The sequence below is a fragment of the Lacerta agilis genome, chromosome 2 (genome assembly GCF_009819535.1).
Source record: "Lacerta agilis isolate rLacAgi1 chromosome 2, rLacAgi1.pri, whole genome shotgun sequence".
Taxonomy (NCBI): Eukaryota; Metazoa; Chordata; class Lepidosauria; order Squamata; family Lacertidae; genus Lacerta; species Lacerta agilis.
The window spans coordinates 32,206,628-32,226,942 of NC_046313.1; the positions used below are offsets into that span (position 1 = coordinate 32,206,628).

The 20,315-nt window shown below is 47.1% G+C and overlaps 1 protein-coding gene across 1 annotated transcript in view; it reads right to left on the reverse strand.

Moving 5' to 3' along the window:
* TRIM47 (tripartite motif containing 47) overlaps positions 1 to 18,525 on the reverse strand; it is a 30,008-nt gene extending 11,483 nt beyond the window's left edge. The window contains 9 exon segments of the mRNA XM_033136209.1: positions 5,794 to 5,948; positions 5,951 to 6,646; positions 10,336 to 10,455; positions 11,812 to 11,861; positions 12,308 to 12,386; positions 13,766 to 13,928; positions 15,766 to 15,999; positions 16,396 to 16,491; positions 18,055 to 18,525. Coding sequence (XP_032992100.1) covers positions 5,794 to 5,948; positions 5,951 to 6,646; positions 10,336 to 10,455; positions 11,812 to 11,861; positions 12,308 to 12,386; positions 13,766 to 13,928; positions 15,766 to 15,999; positions 16,396 to 16,491; positions 18,055 to 18,495 — 2,034 coding nt within the window. The 5' untranslated portion in view covers positions 18,496 to 18,525.
* Between the last annotated feature and the right edge of the window lie 1,790 nt (positions 18,526 to 20,315).

The window sequence follows — 20,315 nt, forward strand, 5'->3', positions numbered from 1 at the left end:
CACAACTTGCCAGCTTACTCCTCCTTGGTCTCTGTGTTGCCCTTGTCGACCTCAGCAGGGAGGAGGATGAGGACAAATCTAGACTTAGTTGGCTCTGCCAATCATTGGCTCTATCTACTGCTGGGCTCCCAATGGGTCGCAGCTGCCACTGGGACCATTTCTAAAATGTTTTGCTCAAAGTTTATAGGCAATATATCAGATTGCCTTTTCAACCCCTTCAATAAACTCTGTCCTGATTAACTTTTATTCCTCCATTGTTACCATGCTATGAGGCTCCTTCCCATGATGTGATATATGCTTTAGAGACTGTCCCTATACACCCCACTTCTGTGCCTCTACGGCAGCAATGTAGAAGTGGTGCTCCTCCAGCTGCTGTGAGATTCCAACTCCCACCAACCCCTAGCCAGCATGCCCAGTGGTCAGGGATGATGGGAGCCACTGCTTCCCCATCCGTGTTCTAAAAGTGACCACCTGGCGCCCATTTAGGGAGTTTGCGCCTATACTTTGAAAGCCACAGCTGTCCTGCCTGTGGCTGCTGTAGCTTCAATCCCTTTTGCAGGGCTTATGCTACATGCCAGAGGTACTGGAAAAGACTGCAGTATCAGGGTCCTTCCCACGCTAATGAACAGAAAGCAATATTCTCCAAGTAGGCCTTTTCGGGTGTGATCATAGCATCAGTTATGGTACATTACATGGCATTACACCCAGAGGGCTACATCTCCCCTCTGGGCGACCTTTCAGGGATCACATGCTGATGGTAAGCCTTGTCAGATGACAAAGTAGGAAGAGCAATAAATATGAATTTTAGCTTTGTGCACCTCTTTCTCTTCTGCTCCTCAATCCAGGCAAGCAAGAGGCATTATCAGAGTTCAAGGACACATTCCAGGCAGGCTGAACAGGGAGGGGTGTGTGGCTTGAAGAGAGTCTTGAGGGACAGACAAAGAGGTTTGAGGGGCCCCATTCAACCTCCAGGCTGAGGCTCCCAATAGCTGGTTTAAAGCATGTTAACAGCCAGTGCTTTGTCTAACTTTTTAGGTACTCCCTTCAGAGATCAGGAAGACATAGACCTCCAAATGCTACTGGACTACAACTCTCATCATTTCTGGCTGAGGCTGGTGGGAGTTGGGAGTCCAAGAACATGAGGGGCACAAGGTCCCCCACCTCTGGCTTAATGTAATGGGTCGCAAGAGTAGTGTGAACAATGAGGAAAACATTTTCCTGGGCATCCTGGGGTACGAGTAGTGATGTTAAATTATCGAGAATATTCTCCCCTCACATCACTAGGTACGAGGCATCTCAATCGGCCTTGTGACTAGAGAAACAATGGCGTTGCGATGCAATGAGAATTTGCCTGCTCTGTGTGGTCCCTTGAGGATTCCCATTTGCGGAAGCGTCCTCCGCCCTTAAATGCTCCACTTAAGAAAAATAACCTTGAAACGAAGTTGTTTTAGGGAGTTGTAAAGTACTGCTTGCAGCAAACCTTTCCAAGTTTAGCCGTCTCTCCCAAAGAGAACACAGAGATGGGGTTTCCCAACTAACCCGGCGCTTTAGGATGAGCTAAACCGAAACTGACAGCTCAATTAAAAACTAGCAAGTGAAAATCTAGGAGATGAGTCAGCGTCAACTGGGAAAGGGAGCGATGGAAAAAATCCCCCGTCTCAACGCAACACAAAGGGCTAACGGAGCAAGGAGCGGAACCTGGGAGATGAGCCAAGTGAAATAAAGAAGCCGGTCTGAGCCACTGTGGGAAAGAGAGGCAAGGGGAAGAAATGAGTCCCTGGTGCAACTGCACGGCAGCCAAAGGCTGTCAAGATCAGAAACTGGTTGGGCCCGGTTAACAGGCACACAGAATTAATCACACCCTCCTCCACACAACTTTTGTTTTAGCCTCCTCCCCAAATCCAAAAGGAACAAATTGTTTGCATGTGTGTAATCTGGCAGGCCGGGCTGAAGTTCAGCTAAATGTTTGTCTATGCATTAGGAACATCTCATTGAGGGTTTGGGAAACACAGGCCCCCCTACCCCACCCGCTTTCACTGGAAAGCTCTCTAGGCGTTGGCTGAGCACAGAACAGCACCAGAAGCAGAGATGTGGTGTGCGTGTGTGACTGTACCCCACCCATAAAATCAGAAATCCAGACACCTTCTTCCAACCTCTAGACAACTCTAAGGCTGCAATCCTAACTACGTCTGCTCTGAAGTAAGTCCTACTGAACTCAGTGGGATTAGGACAGCAGCCCAATTAAATAAAAACCTCTATGGCATGGGTAGGCAAACTAAGGCCTGAGGGCCGGATGCGGCCCAATCGCCTTCTAAATCCGGCCTGCGGATGGGCCAGGAATCAGCATGTTTTTACATGAGTAGAAGTGTGCTTTTATTTAAAATGCATCTCTGGGTTATGTGGGGCCTGCCTGTTTTTTACATGAGCAGATGTGCTTTTATTTAAAATGCATCTCTGGGTTATTTGTGGGGCATAGGAATTTGTTCATTTTTTCCGCAATATATGGTCTAGCCCCCCGCAAGGTCTGAGGGACGGTGCCCTGCTGAAAATGTTTGCTGACTCTATGGTCTAGGACTTTCAGAACATTGCAATTTTAATAGGAAATGTTCTTCCCTGATCAATTATCTACCTCACAACCCCTTCTAGATTCTCGGGCTCTAAGCACTAACCATAACAACAGCAGCTCCTCAAATCCCTTCCCAATGCTCTCCTCTCTGGGTCTTGGCTGCACATAGCATTCACCTGTCTTTCTTGGTAGCTCTTGGCAAAGCCCATCCCCACAAGCCCAAAAAGACTAGTTGCAGAATACTGCATAGCTTCAGAGGAGCTGAGTTCACACATGCATGTACCTCACGTGACGTATCAGCATTTGGGGACTTGCAGATCCATGGAAAATTACTGAACTCCTAGCTGCACAATCAGAAGTGCAGCAATGGATGTAACTGTCCTAGACTGTCGGATGGTAGCTATGTTAATTAGTAAGGGATGCGGGTGGTGCTGTGGTCTAAACCACTGAGCCTCTTGGGCTTGCTGATCAGAAGGTTGGCGGTTCCAATCCCTGCCACAGGGTGAGCTCCTGTTGCTCTGTCCCAGCTCCTGCCTACCTAGCAGTTCGAAAGCACACCAAAAAGTGCAAGTAGATAAACAGGTACTGCTATGGTGGGAAGGCAAATGGTGGTTCCATGCACTCTGGTTTCCTCACGATGTCCCATTGTGCCAGAAGCAGTCTAGTCATGCTGGCCACATGACCCAGAAAGCTGTCTGTGGACAAACGCCGTCTCCCTTGGCCTGAAAGCGAGATGAGCGCCACAACCCCATAGTTGCCTTTGACTGGACTTAAGCACCCAGGGGTCCTTTACTTTTAAACTTATGTTGATTAGTCCCCCTTTCCATTATGAATCAGGTTAAAAAGCAGGTACAGCACGTCTACATATGCACTCTTACAATGCAATTCTATTTATGCCCGAACCAAAGTAAGTGCAATTGAATTCAGTGGGACTCCTTCCAGGTAACCATGGGTAACAGTGATGGAGAACCTCAGGTCGGGGGGGGGCTTTATATGTGGTCCTTTCTATCTGGCCCTATTTCCCCAGGCCATGCCCCCTACTAAGCCACACACCCACTGACAGCTTTGCACTCTCCTGGAGTGTTTTTGCCTGGCTGGAAGGCAATTCCTCTAACTCAGATTCTGATTCATGCTTGCCTAGACAAAGAACAGAGGGGGAATGTGAGAGCATGCAAATTTCCCATTTACTGCTATGCTTATTTTGCCTCTGGCCCCGCATACTATGTGCCCCCCCAAAGGATGCCCAAAAGGTATGGCAGTACCTTGACTGAAAAAGGTTCCCTTCCTCAATGTGAAGGATTGCAGTCGCAAACACCTTTCCAAACTTTTAAAGTGCAAAGTTTCTGTTGGGAAAATTGACTAGATCAAAATCTGGTCTAGTCAATCAAACCAGTTCATTTATCAGCATGGCCACAGTTAGGAAGAACCAAGCTAGCTCTGTCACCCCCTAACAGGTTTGGGGAATCTGTGGTCCGCCAGATGTTTGACTCCAGCTCCCATCACCAGGAGCATGGCCAGTGCTCAGGAATGACGGGAGTTTGAATGACTTCTGGTATCTTACAAAAGCATAGCTCCCTATCAATCATTATACTGGCAGAGGTGTCCGGCAGCTACCAACTTTGGATCAGGGCTAATGCTGCAGCATGTTGCACTCTGCCCTGTTCATTTGCAGTGTTCTCTGTCTGCACAGCCAACATCTGATCAAGTCATCAGCCTTCCAACTCTGTGTCTCGACAAGACTGCTACAACCTAAAAGCTTCCTGCCCAAGTTGCCATCACTTTGGGATTCGCTGTGCAAAAATTTATTCCAATGCTTCTTGCACTTACAGTCAGAAACCTGAGCTTAAGACATGTCATGTATACCTGAAACCATCCTAACGCACCCTAAGTAGTAGCACTGTCCATAGAACACATACTCCAGTTACCCACCCCCTCCTCCAGATCAACAACCTAGCCTTACAGATTCCTTAGCAATGCCATTCCAAGGATTCCCCAGATAGGGTGTGCCACTTCAACCCAGGTCTCCTCCTCCTCCTCCCAAGGATTCCGTTCTCCTGCCAAGCTAGCTCCACAGATAACTTTTACAGCGCATCTCACCCTGCTCTTTCCTTTCTGAACCAATTTCCGAATGAGCCTTAATCTTGTTCCACAGCCTCCGCCGTTCCACTCATATGAACATAGGATTATAAGGCTGGCCAGATGCTCTGTGGCCCATGGCAGAACAGCAATCCTCCCTCTACCAGAGTCACAAGGTAAGATAAATAGTAACCAAGAGCTGGCCACATTATTTTGGTACCTGAGGCACAAACTCCCACAAGTAGAAATACAATAGCAGTAAAAATAACCTCAAATGTAACAATCTGCTGACAAAAATCAGCCGCCCAAGGCAGCTGCCCCACTCGGCCTAATGGTAGGGCGAGATTAGCTGCCTTTTACTGAGTCAGTCTTCTGGTTCATCTGGCCCAGTGCTGTCTACTGGCACCAACTGCTCAGCATCTCAGGGCAGAAGTTGTTCCTCAGCTGAGCTACTTGGTATTCTTTCCCTGGAGATGCCAGGGGCTATGGCACCCTGAGAGGCAGTGACTGGTCCAACAGGTCACAGAGTGCGTCCTGGCTGAGTGAGGATCTGAACCCTGGTCTCCCAAATCCAACACCTAACATGTTTCTCTCTCTCTCTCTCTGTTAATGTATCCCCTTTGCAATGTTTTGTGTCTTATTTAACTTACTCAAATTGCAGTAAGCCAGAGAGTAACTACACACTGCTTCAAATTCTGAAAGCTTACAGGGAAGGGTCTTTCAACAAGCTCACACTCCTTCAAGAAAATAAGTTCCAGGAACGGTTTCTGAGCAGACACAGAGTGCCTCCCCTTGTCCAGTTCTTTGGAAATAGGGTGCCTGCTTTTCAGATAACTTGGGGCACCTGACAAACTGCTGTCCCATCCAACAGGGATCTCCAGTCAGTCACTTTGTAGCGGCCTCAGGCAACTTCTCCCAAACCTTCCCTAGCGAGGCTCCTAAATTTAACACATCGAGGAGCAGCAGTGGCCGAACCTCCCCCTTCCAGTTATTCCCGGGCTGGAACTGGTGATCAAAGCTTGCTGGAATCTCCGCGCACTGCAGCCTAGGTGGGGACCCCCCCCCGGGTGTCCCCGCCCTCCGCGTCCCTGGAGCGAGGCTGCACAAAGGACCTCCTTTGTGCCTGGACGCCCGGACGACCGTCCTACCCCCTCCACGTGCTCCCGCTCCACCTCCACCGCCACAACTTCATGGCCCCGGTGCTCTTGGGCCCTGCACAGGTGGCAGATGCAGCTCCGGTCCGTCCGGCAGAAGCTCTCCAGGGGCTTGAGGTGCAGTTTGCAGAGGCTTTCCTCGATGTGCCGCAGGGCGGCACCAGCCGGTGGCCTTGGAAAGCGGGGCTTTTGAGATGAGGCTGCAGGTGCGGGGAGCAGAAGGACGCCAGGCACACCAGGCACGACTGCGCCGCCCTGGCGCGCTCCCCGTCGGTGCAGAAGTCGCACAGCACCTCTTCGGGCGGCGCGTCCTCCGACGCCGCGCAGGAGTCGCCGGGCGCGCACGGCTCCGGCGGCTTGTCGGGGGCCATGACCAGCCCCGGACTGCTCGGGGCGGGTTGCCGGAGCTGCAGCAGCTCGGCCAGGGTGTGGTTCTTCCGGAGCTGGAGGTCGGCCGGGAAAGGCTCCTGGCAGAGCGGGCAGCGGGAGCTACTTGGCGCGCCGCTTCCCGCCGCGACGCCCCCCGGGTGGTGCCTGTGCGCCCCGAGGCAGCTCAGGCAGAAGTTGTGGCCGCAAGGGGTGGTGACCGGGTCCTTGAGGGCGTCGAGGCAGATGGGGCAGCTGAAAGGGCCTTCCTGGAGAGTTGGGCTGATGGGGCCGGAGCCCGCATCCATGCTGCTCGACTGCACCGAGAAGGAGGCGAAGAGAGCGCGCCCGCTGCTCCCTTTCCCACATCCAGGGCAGGGCAAGGCAGGGCGCGGGAGAGCCAACTCCGCCCACCAGGAACGCGTGTCACCGACGGCCAGCTCCGGCCAGCCCCACAGCGGAGATTGCCGAGTCCAACCTCCCGCTTAAGGGGGCAGCGTGCGCGTTCCCGTTCCTCCTGGAGGCGCGGCCCCTTCACGCTCTCACAAAGGTGCGAAGCGGAGGAGGTGAACCCGCCCCTTCATCCAAGCACGCCGAAATCCCACCAAAAGGACAGGGGCTTGGCCCAGTTCTTCTTTCGGCGCACCGGCAGGGAGCCACATTAATAAAGGCTTTCCTTTTTCTTTTTATCCTGGTGTGAATGTCAGTAGCAGACAATCGTGCGAATGCCCCTTGTTGCGTGTTTGGGGCAGAGCGAGCTGAATAAGACAAATCTTTCATTGATTAAGTGTCCCTCGGAAAATGAGGAATTCAGCCAATCACACAACATTCATTCCCTGCTAATAAATCTACAACACTTAAAATATAAATCCAGGGACATTAAATGAAATCCGGGGACATTCCGGAGACAGACAGGAAACCGGCATCTGGTAACCATAGTTTATGTCCCACCAGTGTTGTTGGTCTTCCAAACTCCAGGTAGCATGGCCAGTGGTCGGAGTTGTAGTTCAGCAACGCCTGGAGAGCCGCAGGTTCCTGCTGCCTGATTTATGGTGTTGTGGAAGTGATGCACGATACTAAGCGTGCTTTCTCTGAAGTAAAACCCAACGAGTTTAATGAACGGGGTTTACACTCTAAACTTTATAGCATCCTTAGGCTTGCAGGAGCCTGCCTTATGAAAGTTGTGACAGAATCACTAGATCCCGGAAATCTCTCCTAGCCGGCGCCCTCTAAAGATCATATCCACAAATACAGGGGGGTGGGATGATTATTGCCCTGCAATTTTTTAGTTTGTTTTAATTTTCTCTGGTAATCAGGAATGGATTTCTTGATTTTGGGGCGGGGGAGGGGAGGCACACGGAATTATGAATCTCACGTACAAGGTGAGCCTAAACATGTTTACTCAGAAGTAAGCACTGCAGCTATCATAGGGAATACCATCCTTACATGTGTGCTTGCTTTCCTATGTTTGCTAACTTGGAGACTGAGCAGATTTTCAACGATAAATAGGTGCTGTGACCTAGACAGACACAATTTTGTTTGCCTAGGATAGGGTCAGAGAAAGGGACAGAAAAACACAAATTAGAGACAGCGCAACTAGCAAATTCAGTGTTCAGATTGTTTGGAATGGAACTGGAAGTAAAATGGCCAGTATCAAAATTCTCTTATTTAAATCAGTAGCATAGCTGCACTTGGGATACAGTGGCAGTTCTGCCCACCCTTCTCCAAAAATTCACTGGCATGAAAAAAGGGGGCAGATAAAGCGAGCAGTGCACCTTCCCTAATTTGGACAAAAGGCAACAAAGAAGGGGCATGATAGTGGCTTATAAATATATTAATAGGATGAGTGAGATAGAGGTGGGTGTAGAGATAACCCTCCCCTCCCCTGACATTAGAAATTGAGGGCAACTAATGAAAGGGAAGTACTGTGTTCCGCGTCTGCTATCAGAGGCAGCATACTTTGAAATACCAGTTTCTGGGAATCACAAGTGAGCAGTGTTGCACTCAAGTCCTGCTTGTGTTCTTACCTCAGGCTTCTGATTGCCACTGTGAGAAGGTTGCTGGACCAGATGAGCCCATTAGCCTGACCCAGCAGGCTGTTCTTCTCCTATTTCAGAGAACAAACGGTGATGGCCAGTAACACTTTGGAAAACACAAGTTCAGGTGATAGGTCTATCAATGGCTATCGGTCACCGTGGAACTTTGAAGCCCGGTAGTTACACCTCTGATTTTATCCACTGAATCAGATCTTATCAGATGCACAAGAAATCCGAAGAGATTTTGTTTAACCAACCTTCAATTCAGTGAGTAAGATCGTTACTTTTTTTCCAAGGCACAGCTGTGGAACGATGAGAAAAGCTCTTGGACTTAGGGAATTAATCGGTACACAAAATACAATCAAAAATAGGGCTCACTGAAAGTGTAAGGTAAAAAAAGGTAAAGGACCCCTGAACAGTTAAGTCCAGTCAAAGGAAACTATGGCATTGCGGCACTCTTCTCACTTTCAGCCAAGGGAAACAATCTTTGTCCACATACAGCTTTCCGGGTCATGTGGCCAGCAGGACTAAACTGCTTCTGGCGCAACGGAGCACCGTGATGGAACCAGAGCGCACAGAAACGCTGTTTACCTTCCTGCCGCAGCGGTACCTATTTATCTACTTGCACTGGCGTGCTTTCAAACTGCTAGGTTGGCAGGAGCTGGGACAGAGCAACAGGAGCTCACCCTGTGGCAGGGATTCGAACCACCAACATTTTGATCAGCAAGCCCAAGAGGCTCAGTAGTGTAGGATACAGTGGCAATTGTGAGCTCAAGGTCACCCTACTAAGAACCAGGCCAGTTTTGTTTCTTGGCTACTCCTCCCTGGGACTATGATAATTTTCTAGCTCACAGCTAGAACAGGCAATTATAATAAAGAAGAACATTATTGTAAGCTTATTTTTCCTTTTTGCTTAGAAAGCTTTATTTCTCAATAAAACTCTTTTAAAAGCTGAACAATAAAACAGGAACCAACTTGGCAAGTTTTCATTCCCACCATAATCTGCTGATGAGAAAGTGGCAACATACGCATGAGCAGTTAAGACATGTCAAGCCTGCAGAGAGAAGTAAAAAACTCCTTCCATCATAATTTAAACTCACACCATAAAACAGTGCAACCTCTGAACCAGAGTTCAGTTTTCTTGTATGGCAACTACACATATGCAGTACATACACAGTAGAGAATTTAATGTTTCAGGACAAGCCAACTCTGTTAATTAATTTGTCCCAAGGTGAAGTTATTAGTCCCTACTGATTTTAATTTGTTTTTTAAAATTACTTAAAAAAACAATTAGTTCTGTCTACCTCCAGTCATCCCCCCTGCCCCCTAATAATTGCTTTAGGCTGAAATATTACAAACTTTGTTTACTCTGTTTTCCCGCTCCTCTTCCTTTCCTGCTTAGCTTTTAATGAGATGGGATTGTCAGAAAGCCGTATTCTTCACCAGGATGCACAGCACACTAAGCATTGAGTGGTGAGGACAGCCGGAGTTCGGTACCCCAATCATCTTCCTCAAATTTTAATTCTTCTTGCACACTTGTCCCACTTGAGATGAGAGACATGGGGATTTGCAACTCCCAGGGGAAGATAGGTACAAAGTACCTTGAGATCTCAGAGAGTTGCTCTCCTTGTTTCAAAGCTACCTCCTCGTCTCGCAGTTCGTCCACTGTGGTGGTGCAGCAGCAGCTGCTTGCAAGACAGGGGGCACCCTGTCAGTTCGAACTTTGCCCTGTGGCTTTTGGCAGAGGGTCACAGTTATGCCTTCGCAAAGCCAGAAGACTGGGAAAAGGGGCTCTGTGAAGATCGTGTTGAAAGTGTGGAGGAGCATGTTGTCATCCACGCCATAAAAGGATAGCACTCCTTGGCTGCAATCCAACTGCACTCCAATGAATTTGCACACATGCTTTTTTATCTTAACGAACTCAGCGTTGTGCCAAGCCATATAGCAGTCTTCCTGGACGTGCAGGCCCCAGGAGATTTTATCCAGCCCAATGGTGAATGTGCGGCCAGCCCGCTTCTTCCTTGGGAACCTTCCATAAGCCATGCCAATGATGACAGAGTGGCCAGATAACTTGACTTCCCAGTAGTAGCTGCCCTGGCTGAAGCTCTGGGCACACATGACTTGCCATGGCTCAAACCTCTGTGGGTCTTTTGGCCTCGACCCCTGAATACGTTGAGAGTGATGCACTTCCGGTTCTCATCAGACAACTGCATGTATTGGTTAGCTGTGGTTGGATCAAAGGTCAAATTCTGCTGATCTACAGGAGTGACAAAGGTATCAAAGTAAGGTGGGAGAAAAAACACCCAAGTGTTTTAGCCTATTTTTAACTGGCTAATTCCTCTTCAGTTACAGAAAAAGGTCCCCCATCCCCAATATCAGGCATGCCATGGCTTTAATGAAGTGGCATTTCGGCAATTTCTTCTGTTGTTCTCCCTAACAGAGCTAGTTACAGGTGGGTAGCCGTGTTGGTCTGCCATAGTCAAAACAAAATCGAAAATTCTTTCTAGTAGCACCTTAGAGACCAACTGAGTTTGTTCCTGGTATGAGCTTTCGTGTGCATGCACACTTCTTCAGAAGAAGTGTGCATGCACACGAAAGCTCATACCTCTGAAGAAGTGTGCATGCACACGAAAGCTCATACCAGGAACAAACTCAGTTGGTCTCTAAGGTGCTACTAGAAAGAATTTTCGATTTTGTTTTGACTTAACAGAGCTAATCAGACTTCTGTTCTATTGTCAGCTCTGTTCTAAGAATGAAATACCAACTTTTTTAGTATTGCAGGGCATTTAACCAAAGCAGCAAGGAGAAAGTTATCGGTGCGCACTTGAGGGAGAGTGGAAGTTGGCTTTAGAGGCATCAAATCAAAGCCAAGGGAAGTGGGTGCCTTCCATTTTCTTCGGAGCAAGATCTCTAGGATCGGCAGGCTCTGCTTTATTTAAAAATCACATTTTGCTCACAATGGCCTATGAAAAATCCCTGCTGAGTGCCAGGGTGCCTATGAGGGGTGTCGGTTGTTGTCAGCAACGCAACATTCCCTTTGATCAGCCTTCTGCCTAAATAAGGTTAATGGAATAATTATTTCCCACAGGGATGCAAACCAGAAGCCTGGGCAGGCATTATGTGCAAGTATATACAAAAGACTGTCCCTTGTCCATTGGCTCTGGTCCATAGATTTCTGAAGGAGTTTCTAACTGTTTACTGTAGTTACCAGTCCTAAGTGCTTTTTCTTTGATCCATGTTCCACACGTGTCAGAAAACAGGAGCTGTTCCATTTATTAGTTTTAACAGATAAATTGTGTTCTTTGTGATTTAAGTGAACACCTGCTCCATAGCTTCCTGGTTTCCTGCTAATCTAAGCGCAAGAAGCTTCTCTTGAACAAGGAGGATCCTAGAGATCTTTACAGGGAACTCACCTAGCTGCCCCCCAAAAAGAGTTGGCCAACTTGGCTGCTGCCTCCTCCACAGGTGTGTGGGAGACAGTGAGAATAAAATGCAGAACGTATAGGTCTCCACAGTTTTGCGAAGCTTTTTGAACTCCTGGATCTGAAGGCAAACCGGGGCCAACTTATGCTTTTTTTTTTTTTAAAGGACTACACATGTGGGCAATGCTTACTTGCATGAGCAGTGTAATGTGGGAGCAGCAAACTCTTGCAACGTTGACTCCTTTGCATGAAAAACAAAATCCGGACTGCTTATAGGTGCTATAGGCCAGCACAATTAGCCCCACTAGTGCATTGTGCCATCCTCAATCAGCTCGGGGTAGGGGTAGGAGAACCTCCACAACAGTGCACAGGAGAGGAGAGTGATATCCTCAGCGCTAGTATGAATTCCACTCTGTAAGTGGAAGGGAAGAGTACATTCTTGTGTGACTTTGCAACTTCCATGCTACGCTGCTCATATGAATAGACTTGTTTATGCAGAATTTTCCACCCCCTCAGGTCAGCCACCACCAGGAATATTATTATAACCAACAGAACACACACACACACACAAAAAATAAATTTATGATCCTGACAGAGGACTCAAAGGAAGCAGCTCTGAATATTTATGCACTCGTGATCCTACTTCCCTGTTTTAAGTAACTGTGTGCAGCCCAGAAAGTTGCTTACCTTTCAAAAAACATTCTTAACTCATTTTCTGGAAGGCACGGTCCGGCCCTCCTCACAATTACCTTTGGCTCCGGTGAGACTGCAGAGTGAGAGATAAGCAAGGAAAACTTAAAAAGGAGGAAGGAAACTCTTTGCCCTAAAAACAACGATTTCAAAATGGTAGACAAGTCAAGACTCGGCAGTGGGTTGGGGGAGCCTTTTTGGGAGGGGTGAGACAAGATGCACAGGCAGCAAGGTTCAAAGCTGGCCTTTGGCTATATTTTAAAACATCTCTCTTTAAAAAGAAGAAGAAGCAGTGTACTTAAAGGCAGTGTACTTAAACAGAGTTATATCTTTCTTCATAATAACCAGACACTTAGGTGCTCCCAAGGAATAATCTCTCATGGTCTGAAACAAGACAAAGCACAAATACTCTCTGATGTATGATCAAATTTTTAAAGTTTCCAAAATCACTTTTCTGTGTGCAGCAAGCTTTACAATTCTCATCCTAATGCATCACAAAAGACCACACTTGTGGACTGCTGTGTATGAGTTGTTTGGTGTCATGTAGGTGCAAAAGGCAGGGGCTTTCTCCTTTGAGGGCAAAATTCCTTTGGGGGCAATCTGTTGGAGGGCTGCATGCCACCAGTGGGCAGGGCTGGAGCCAATGGTGGACCCAAACCAATGATGAATGGGGTTCTCTCACTGCCACCCCCTCCCACTCCCTGCCCTCCTTGGTATCATGCTGCTCACCTTGCCCAGGCCCATTATAAAGGGTTGCCTCCAGGTCAGGAGCTGAAATGAATAGGAGAAATCCAGATAAAGGCCACATGTTCACAGCTTGGCCCAATTCAGAATTTCAGTTTGCAACAAGCTTCAGTTTGCCTTTTCATCCAAATGTTGGAAACTGTGGTTTGCGCAATTGCAGCTAGTTCTCAAACCAGGATCTGAAGACAGAATCAAAGAATGGCTTTGAATCCTGCTTTGAGAACAAACCACAAGTTCCTGCACTTTTTACAACTAGAAGCAGAAACTTCTAATCTTCTCCTCTTATGGTCAGAGAAGGCTGGGAAGAGGAGGAGGAAGTGAATGAGCCCCAGGCTTGCTGTAATGACAAACTGTGGTTTGTCATGATTACATCTGAACTGGATCCTACTTTCCTAGGAAAACATTTGGGAACAAATGACTTTATAAGATCTAAAAAGTCTCTCTGAGGAAGTCAAAGTTTTGTGGACCACTGCAGAGAAAATTGGGGTAATTCTGGCAGTACAAATCTAATCTTTCTTTCAGAAGACTAAACACTGTCATTGCCCTACTATTCCTCTTCAATATGAAAATCAAGCAAAATAAATACTTCCCCCCACTTTACTGTAGCACTTAAACCTCCAGCCTGCCTTTATTAGAAAGAAAACTGACCAACCGACCCTCCACAGGTGATCTTGAATTTTTCACCACTCCATAAAACAGCTGAATGATTACCTTTCGTTTCAGTCATTGGTGGACTCAAGGAATTTGACTGAGCCTCTTGCAAAAGCCTGGAAACCTCACTGAAGAATTCAGTGAAGGCACCCACATTGCTGGCCAAATCAAAATCAACAGGTGGAATAACTTCTAAGTTGCCAAGAGGAAGATGATGCAGTTCCTACAAGGAACAGGAAATGTAGGAATCACAAAGTTTGACTGTTGATGTACATGAACAGAGCTGAACTTTAGCTTATTTAAGTAAACTGGATCGATCCTGGAATTCTTTGCTTTGGTACTCTACAGTGGCCACTTACATATTGCCAAGCAGGAGGAAATACATCACCAAAGAAAGGGGAAAAATAACACAAATTTGCATAAAATATGTTAATATATGCACATTTGGACATAAATGCAATTCATTGAAATAAAAATCAATTGGGAAGACCTTAATAGTGTCCTGTGTCCCTGCTCAGTTTGCTGTCCAGATGCAACTACAAAGCCCCTGCCTCTCCCTTCATTGTGGTTCATTATCTCTAAACTGGACTTGGACCAGGCAGCCCTTCAAGCAGGGATAGCTATAAAGCAGGACACATGCTCCCCTCCCCCCTTCTTCCCCTCCTCTGCCTGCCTTAGTGGTCCCCATAGCACTTGCTCAGAAATCCAAATGTGCCGACAGGCCTAAGCACATTGGTGGGTCCCTTTTGTGAAGCCACCCTGAGCGCTATGTTGAAAAACGAGTTTAATATAAAAGCAAATAAAGCAGTGTGTTCATTATATATTTGAAGGCAGTGGTGTGCCAGGGCATTCTTGCCAATCTGAGACTGTTCAGTTCGTAAAAAATTCAAAACGAAAAGGAGGACAATGGCACAGTAGCCCTCTGATGAGAAACCACACAATTCCCTGCTGCTGCTGCTGCTGCTGCATGCACAAGTGTTTATCGGCTACAAAATGTGCTGCGGGTAACCATTTGGGCAAAGCCATTTTGCTACAATAACCCCCTTTCACTGCACGACTTGCCTGTCTCTCTGAAGATAGAGGGCCCCGTCAACTGAATACCCCCCCCCCGACAGTTCAACTTCAGACTTTCCCCCTCTGGCATGGTGGGTGATTCACATTCTAAACTCTGCTCTGGAGTTGGCAGCCAAATTGTTTTTCAATTGTCTCAACTTGCTGACCATTAGGCCTAGCTAATCCTTTCTCTCCTCTCTCTGTCTCCTAGCTGAGAAGGCTAGAGAAACGCTTATAATTATGAAGAGTCCCACAGAAAGGTCAAAGAGCCTACACTCTTTTCTAATCTCAGTTGCATGCTGTACACATGGCGTGAAACATACCACTGCTCTCCTAGTTTACTATGCAGTGCAATGCTGGGGGGAAACTTTGAAGTATGCTGGGGGGAAACTTTGAAGTATAAGAGTTTGTAGCCACATTGGTGTATGACAGGACTTCCACACTTCAAGAACTTCTGAGGGTCTGGGACTATCTTTGCACAGCATTCAAAGCATATCACTGTTAAGAATTAAATAAACACAGAACTCCTGCATGCCAATGGTTGCCAAGGTTCAGAGGCTTAATTATGATATTCAAGATACTTTCCAGTTAAGAGCTTGTCAGCTGCCAGGAATGGGGAGCAGAGCAGGCAGCAACTCCCACTCTGTAACACTCTGGCTTATTTTAGGGGTGGGGAGCCTCTGGCTTGCTGGCCAAACGTGGCCCACTGGTTCTCCCCATTTCGCCTGCCAGGACATTTCCCCAAACCATAGGTGTGGGGCACGTAGAGACTGATGGGTGGGGAGTTCAATCCTGCTTGGTTTGGCTATGTAAGAACTCACTGGCACAGCTGATCTCTTCAGAAAGCAGGATTGAACTACTTGGAGTTCAGTCCTTTGTGGTCACTATCTCTCCTGTCTATGAACCAACTTCAACAAGTTGGCAGGACCATCCACCTATTAAAGTTGGCCCCTGGGAGTGGGGTATAAAGATCTGGCCCAAATGCCATCATCATACACATTACATACCTCCAGAAATGTGATATCATCAGTACAAGTGAGCAGCTCTTCTGCCTTCTCGTTGTGCTGGGTAAGACCATCCAGTTGGCGCTGTAACTGGTCCAAGTTCTCTTGCATTTTGCCAAGCGCAGCATCTTGCTCTCTTTCAATCCTCTCCACTGTCTTCCTCTGGCATTCCTTCAGGGCTTCCACGAGAGAAGCGAACTTCTCCACAACTCCAGATTTTAACTTCTCTGAGGAACCCTGGATGAAAAGGAAGGAAAACAAAATACAGTTGTTTCCACTGTAGCAGCCTCTATTCCCCTTGCTGCTCTGCATTCCGTTGGGTACTAGGGTGCCCCTCCTAATGGAAATAAGAAAATAAAATGTTGGGAGGCAGGCAAAAAGAAGAGACTGTCATCCTTGACTGGCTGGCAGGGGCTGATGGGTTGTAATCCAAAATATCTGGAGGGCACCAGGTTGGCAAAGGATTCGCTGCAAGCCTGAGCTGTTAGGAAAGGGATAAAATGCAGAAGGCCCACTTGCTCATTCAGCAACTGGAGTTTTAGCCATGATGGGTACCAAATGGGGTCAATGGAGAGCAAGCACTTCCCATGGGAGGCACTTTCGTCATTATGACGCTTTCTGTGGATTCCTTACCTTGATGTTGTCTATCTGCTGCTCCAGCTTCTGGATTGCTTCTCTGATAGGCTCTGCCTCCTTTCGAGTTTTCTCCAGTGTTGCTTTTAGGCACTCCTGCCAAAGAGTTCATAAGAATTTAATAGACAAGCACTTCAATCTCACCTAGCCACACCCGACCCCTGCATCTCACCTTCCCAAGAGGGGGCAGATTTCCCCAGATGATCTTCAAGATTCATTCATCTATTTGGAAGACTCCAGAGTTTCTATTAATATATCACCCTATTAGATTGAAGGTAGTCAGTGTAGGCATCAAGGTAGCCAAGTTATAGGAAGTAGGAAATCACTGAGGATGTCAGAAAGGGCCATGGTGTCCAGACTAACCCAAACAGTTAGTTTGTATTGAGTGGTGCTGAACTGTCTCACCCCACAGAAGCCCATAGGCTATGATTTGGGTCTAGCAATGTCTTCCAACCTGGCTGTATATTCAAGCCGAGGATTCTTGCTTGGTATCGTCACAGCAAAGCCATTATGCCCTAACTCAGGCATCCCCAAACTCGGCCCTCCAGATGTTTTGGGACTACAATTCCCATCATCCCTGACCACTGGTCCCGTTAGCTAGGGCTGATGGGAGTTGTAGTCCTAAAACATCTGGAGAGCCAAGTTGGGGATGCCTGCCCTAAGTAGTCTTAAAATGTTCCACTCATATGGCAAGCGATGTCTGCTTTGTAACTTTCATGGCTTCTCCTACAGAAGCTGAGGAAATGTAGCTTGGTGGCGGCACCAATAGTTAATGCCCGGCCATCCCTCATATGGAATGAATTAAATCTCAGGCTACAGTGGAGATAAAGGCCTTACTGCGTCAAACCCATTATTATAAAACATTTGGTACCTGAGAAGAGTCATGAGTCAATCAGGCAGACATTCAGCAAGTGAAAATTTCTCCACTGCAGCAAAACTGAGATTGGAGCAATATACACAGCCTAAGCTGTCGCTGTGTCACCAATGGGCATAGTGGGAGACGGTTAAATCAAGTACAGTAAATAATAAAATACTTAACTAAAAGTAGAAACTGTAGCAAGATTTTGACTGATTTTTCAAAAGAAAGTAATTTCTGAAGGCAGCCCTGTTTAGGGAAGTTTTTAATGTTTGATGCTTTATCATGTTTTTAATATTCTGTTGGCAGATGCCCGGAGTTGCTGAGTAGACTTGGCCATATGGGGGGGTATAAGTAATTAATTTTTATTGATTGATTGATTAATTAATTATCATCATTATTTAAAACAACTGTTGTTGAGACATTTCATTCCAAATCTGAGACAGAGGATGAAGACAGGTGAGTGTTCTGCCCTCCTCCCAACATAAATCCTGCCCCCGCCCACAACAAAATCCTTTAAGAGTAAGGTGCGCACCACGACAACTACAATGTGCAGGGACATGTGATGTCCCACAATCCCAAGTAACTAATGCACCAGAGGAATGCTTAATTTTAAAATGGGATCCCCGAAGGCTCCTTTCGCCAGCATGACACCCATCCATCAACAGCCTGGTCCCGTGCAGAGTGAGAGATGCCTAAGATCGCAGGGTTTTGGACTGTGTATATATATATGTTATGTTGCCATGGCCCCCAGTGGCCGGCTCCGGAAATGATTCTGCCCTCCTCCCTGCCAGGCAGCTTACTTCTTTGGCTCTCCGCTCTTCCTCGATGAGGGCCCTGCCGTGCTGCTGGCACTCCTTGACCGTGCACACGCAGCAAATGCCCCGCTTCTCCGTCTGGCAGTACAGCTCCAAGGGCCGGCCGTGCCTCGGGCACTTCCTTTCCGGAGCAGCGGCCGCCTGCTCCGTCCGGGAAGCCGTCCCGCCCTCCTCCTGCTTGAGGAGCAGCTCCACCAGACTGTCGAGCAGGACGGTCTTGCTGAGCTCCGGCCTCTCCGGGAAGCTCTTGCGGCACGAGGGGCAAGTGTAGCCCGCGGACCCTTTGCCCTCTCCGTCCCAGTAGTCGCAGATGCACTTCTCGCAGAAGCTGTGCCCACAGGGCACCGTCACCGGGGTGCGAAACGTATCCAGGCAAATGCAGCACGTTAACTTCTCCTCCAGCCTCTGCGAGTCTGGAGAAGCCATGGCGCGCGGCAGAAGCGCCGCTTGCAAAGCCGGGAGGAAAAGAAAATGAAACCCAGGGCCAAAAAAGAGGCTGCTGGAGATGGCAAATCAAGGCGCATCAGCCACCAGGCTCTTAAAGAGGCAGGGAGAGCAAAGATGATTAGCATCTCCTTTCCATGCAAGAAAAGAGTTTTGAGTTTCTGGCTCCCTTGTCCCCGTGTAAAAGGCAAACCTTTTCAAATACCACCCGCTCCTCTGGCAAAAGACAGGACAGTGCTGGATATACGTATAAACTAAACAAGCTATAGCTTAGGGCCCCACTCTCTTGGGGAGCCCCCCAATTTTTTTTAAATAAAAAAAACTGGATGTACTTTGATAAAATACATATTTTGTTATGTGCAAAGGGCTTTAGATACCTATAAGATCCATAAATTAACATACAGCACATATTAAAAACAAAAACAGTGACAATTTGTTGTTGACAAAGATGCTGGACATATAAAGGGCCCCATTACCTTCAGTAGCTTAGGGCCTCATCAAACCTAAATCCAGCGGAGGCAGGAGGTCTGATGACAGGCTTCCAGTTTCTTTGCAGGCTCAGTTGAAGGTGCAGCAAGATCTGTGCTCCATTTAGGCAAGTTTTTAATGTTTGATCATGTTTTTAGTATTCTTTTGGGAGCGCCCCGAGTGGCTGGGGAAACCCAGCCAGATGGGTGGGGTATAAATAATAAATTACTATTATATAATTATTATTTCTGAGCCCCGCATCCCACAAATTCACCCCTCTGCCAACAGAGAGGTTTTTGTCTAGACTTATCCTTGCCTGCTTCTGAATTTTTTTTCCTTGTAGGCATTTTTTTAAGAAAATCTCTAGATGTTTTTAATTGATGTGCTTTTTGTGATGGGTTTTTAAAAACTTTTTTGCACTGTTATTCCATGTTATCTTAGCAAAGAAATTGATTAGCCTCTATTAGGTAGTGCACTTCAGGAAACCAGAATGGCTGTTAGGCTTCACATTTGCTATGATTTTTTTTTTGGTTGCTGCTGTTATGTCCTGGTTTTCCCCTTTCCTGATTTATTATGTTTTATTGTCGTTCCTCTTTATTGTGAAGTCTCTATGAAACTTGTGCTTCTCCTCTCATAACAAACTGACAGTATTTCTTTTTAATAAAAATTGCTATGAAATACTTCATAGCATACACTCTTCCAACACAGAATAGTTGTCTTGAAAGACAAGAACTGTTCAGGCAGATAGATGCTGCTGAAACTTCACAGGGTATGATGGCAACAGTTATCCTCTGTTATAAAGCCTCTGATATAGGGACATTTGATTTTTAATTGTAGCACTACTGGAGATCTATCCTCCATGAATAAGACCCATGAAGACTTATAAAAGCTATATAGAGCAGTATCCATCACAAAACCTTGGAGCAATGAGTTTCTACATAATACACTGCATAAACACACAATACATTCTGTTTGGATGATCCTCTTGTATTCTAGCAATGAGCTTTATTCCTCTTACTTTCTCAACAGGTGGTCATGATTTTAGAAACTTCTAGCAAGTTCCCCCATAGTGATTTTCTAAATTACAAAAGCAGAGTCTTAAATCTTTCACCTGTTGAATTTCCCCCCCCCCCCGCAGTTAGTTTTAGTTGCCCTTTTCTACAGGATGACCCAGCTCTGTAGTAGGGACGGCAAACCTTTGGCCCTCCAGGTGTTGAGACTCCAGCTCTCATCAGTCCCAGTAAGAATGATTGAGAGTGATACAGTGGTAGTTCCGCATCCCTGCTCTACAGGTTGCCCAGGAGGATAAGGCTATCAGTGCCTACTAGCCTCAA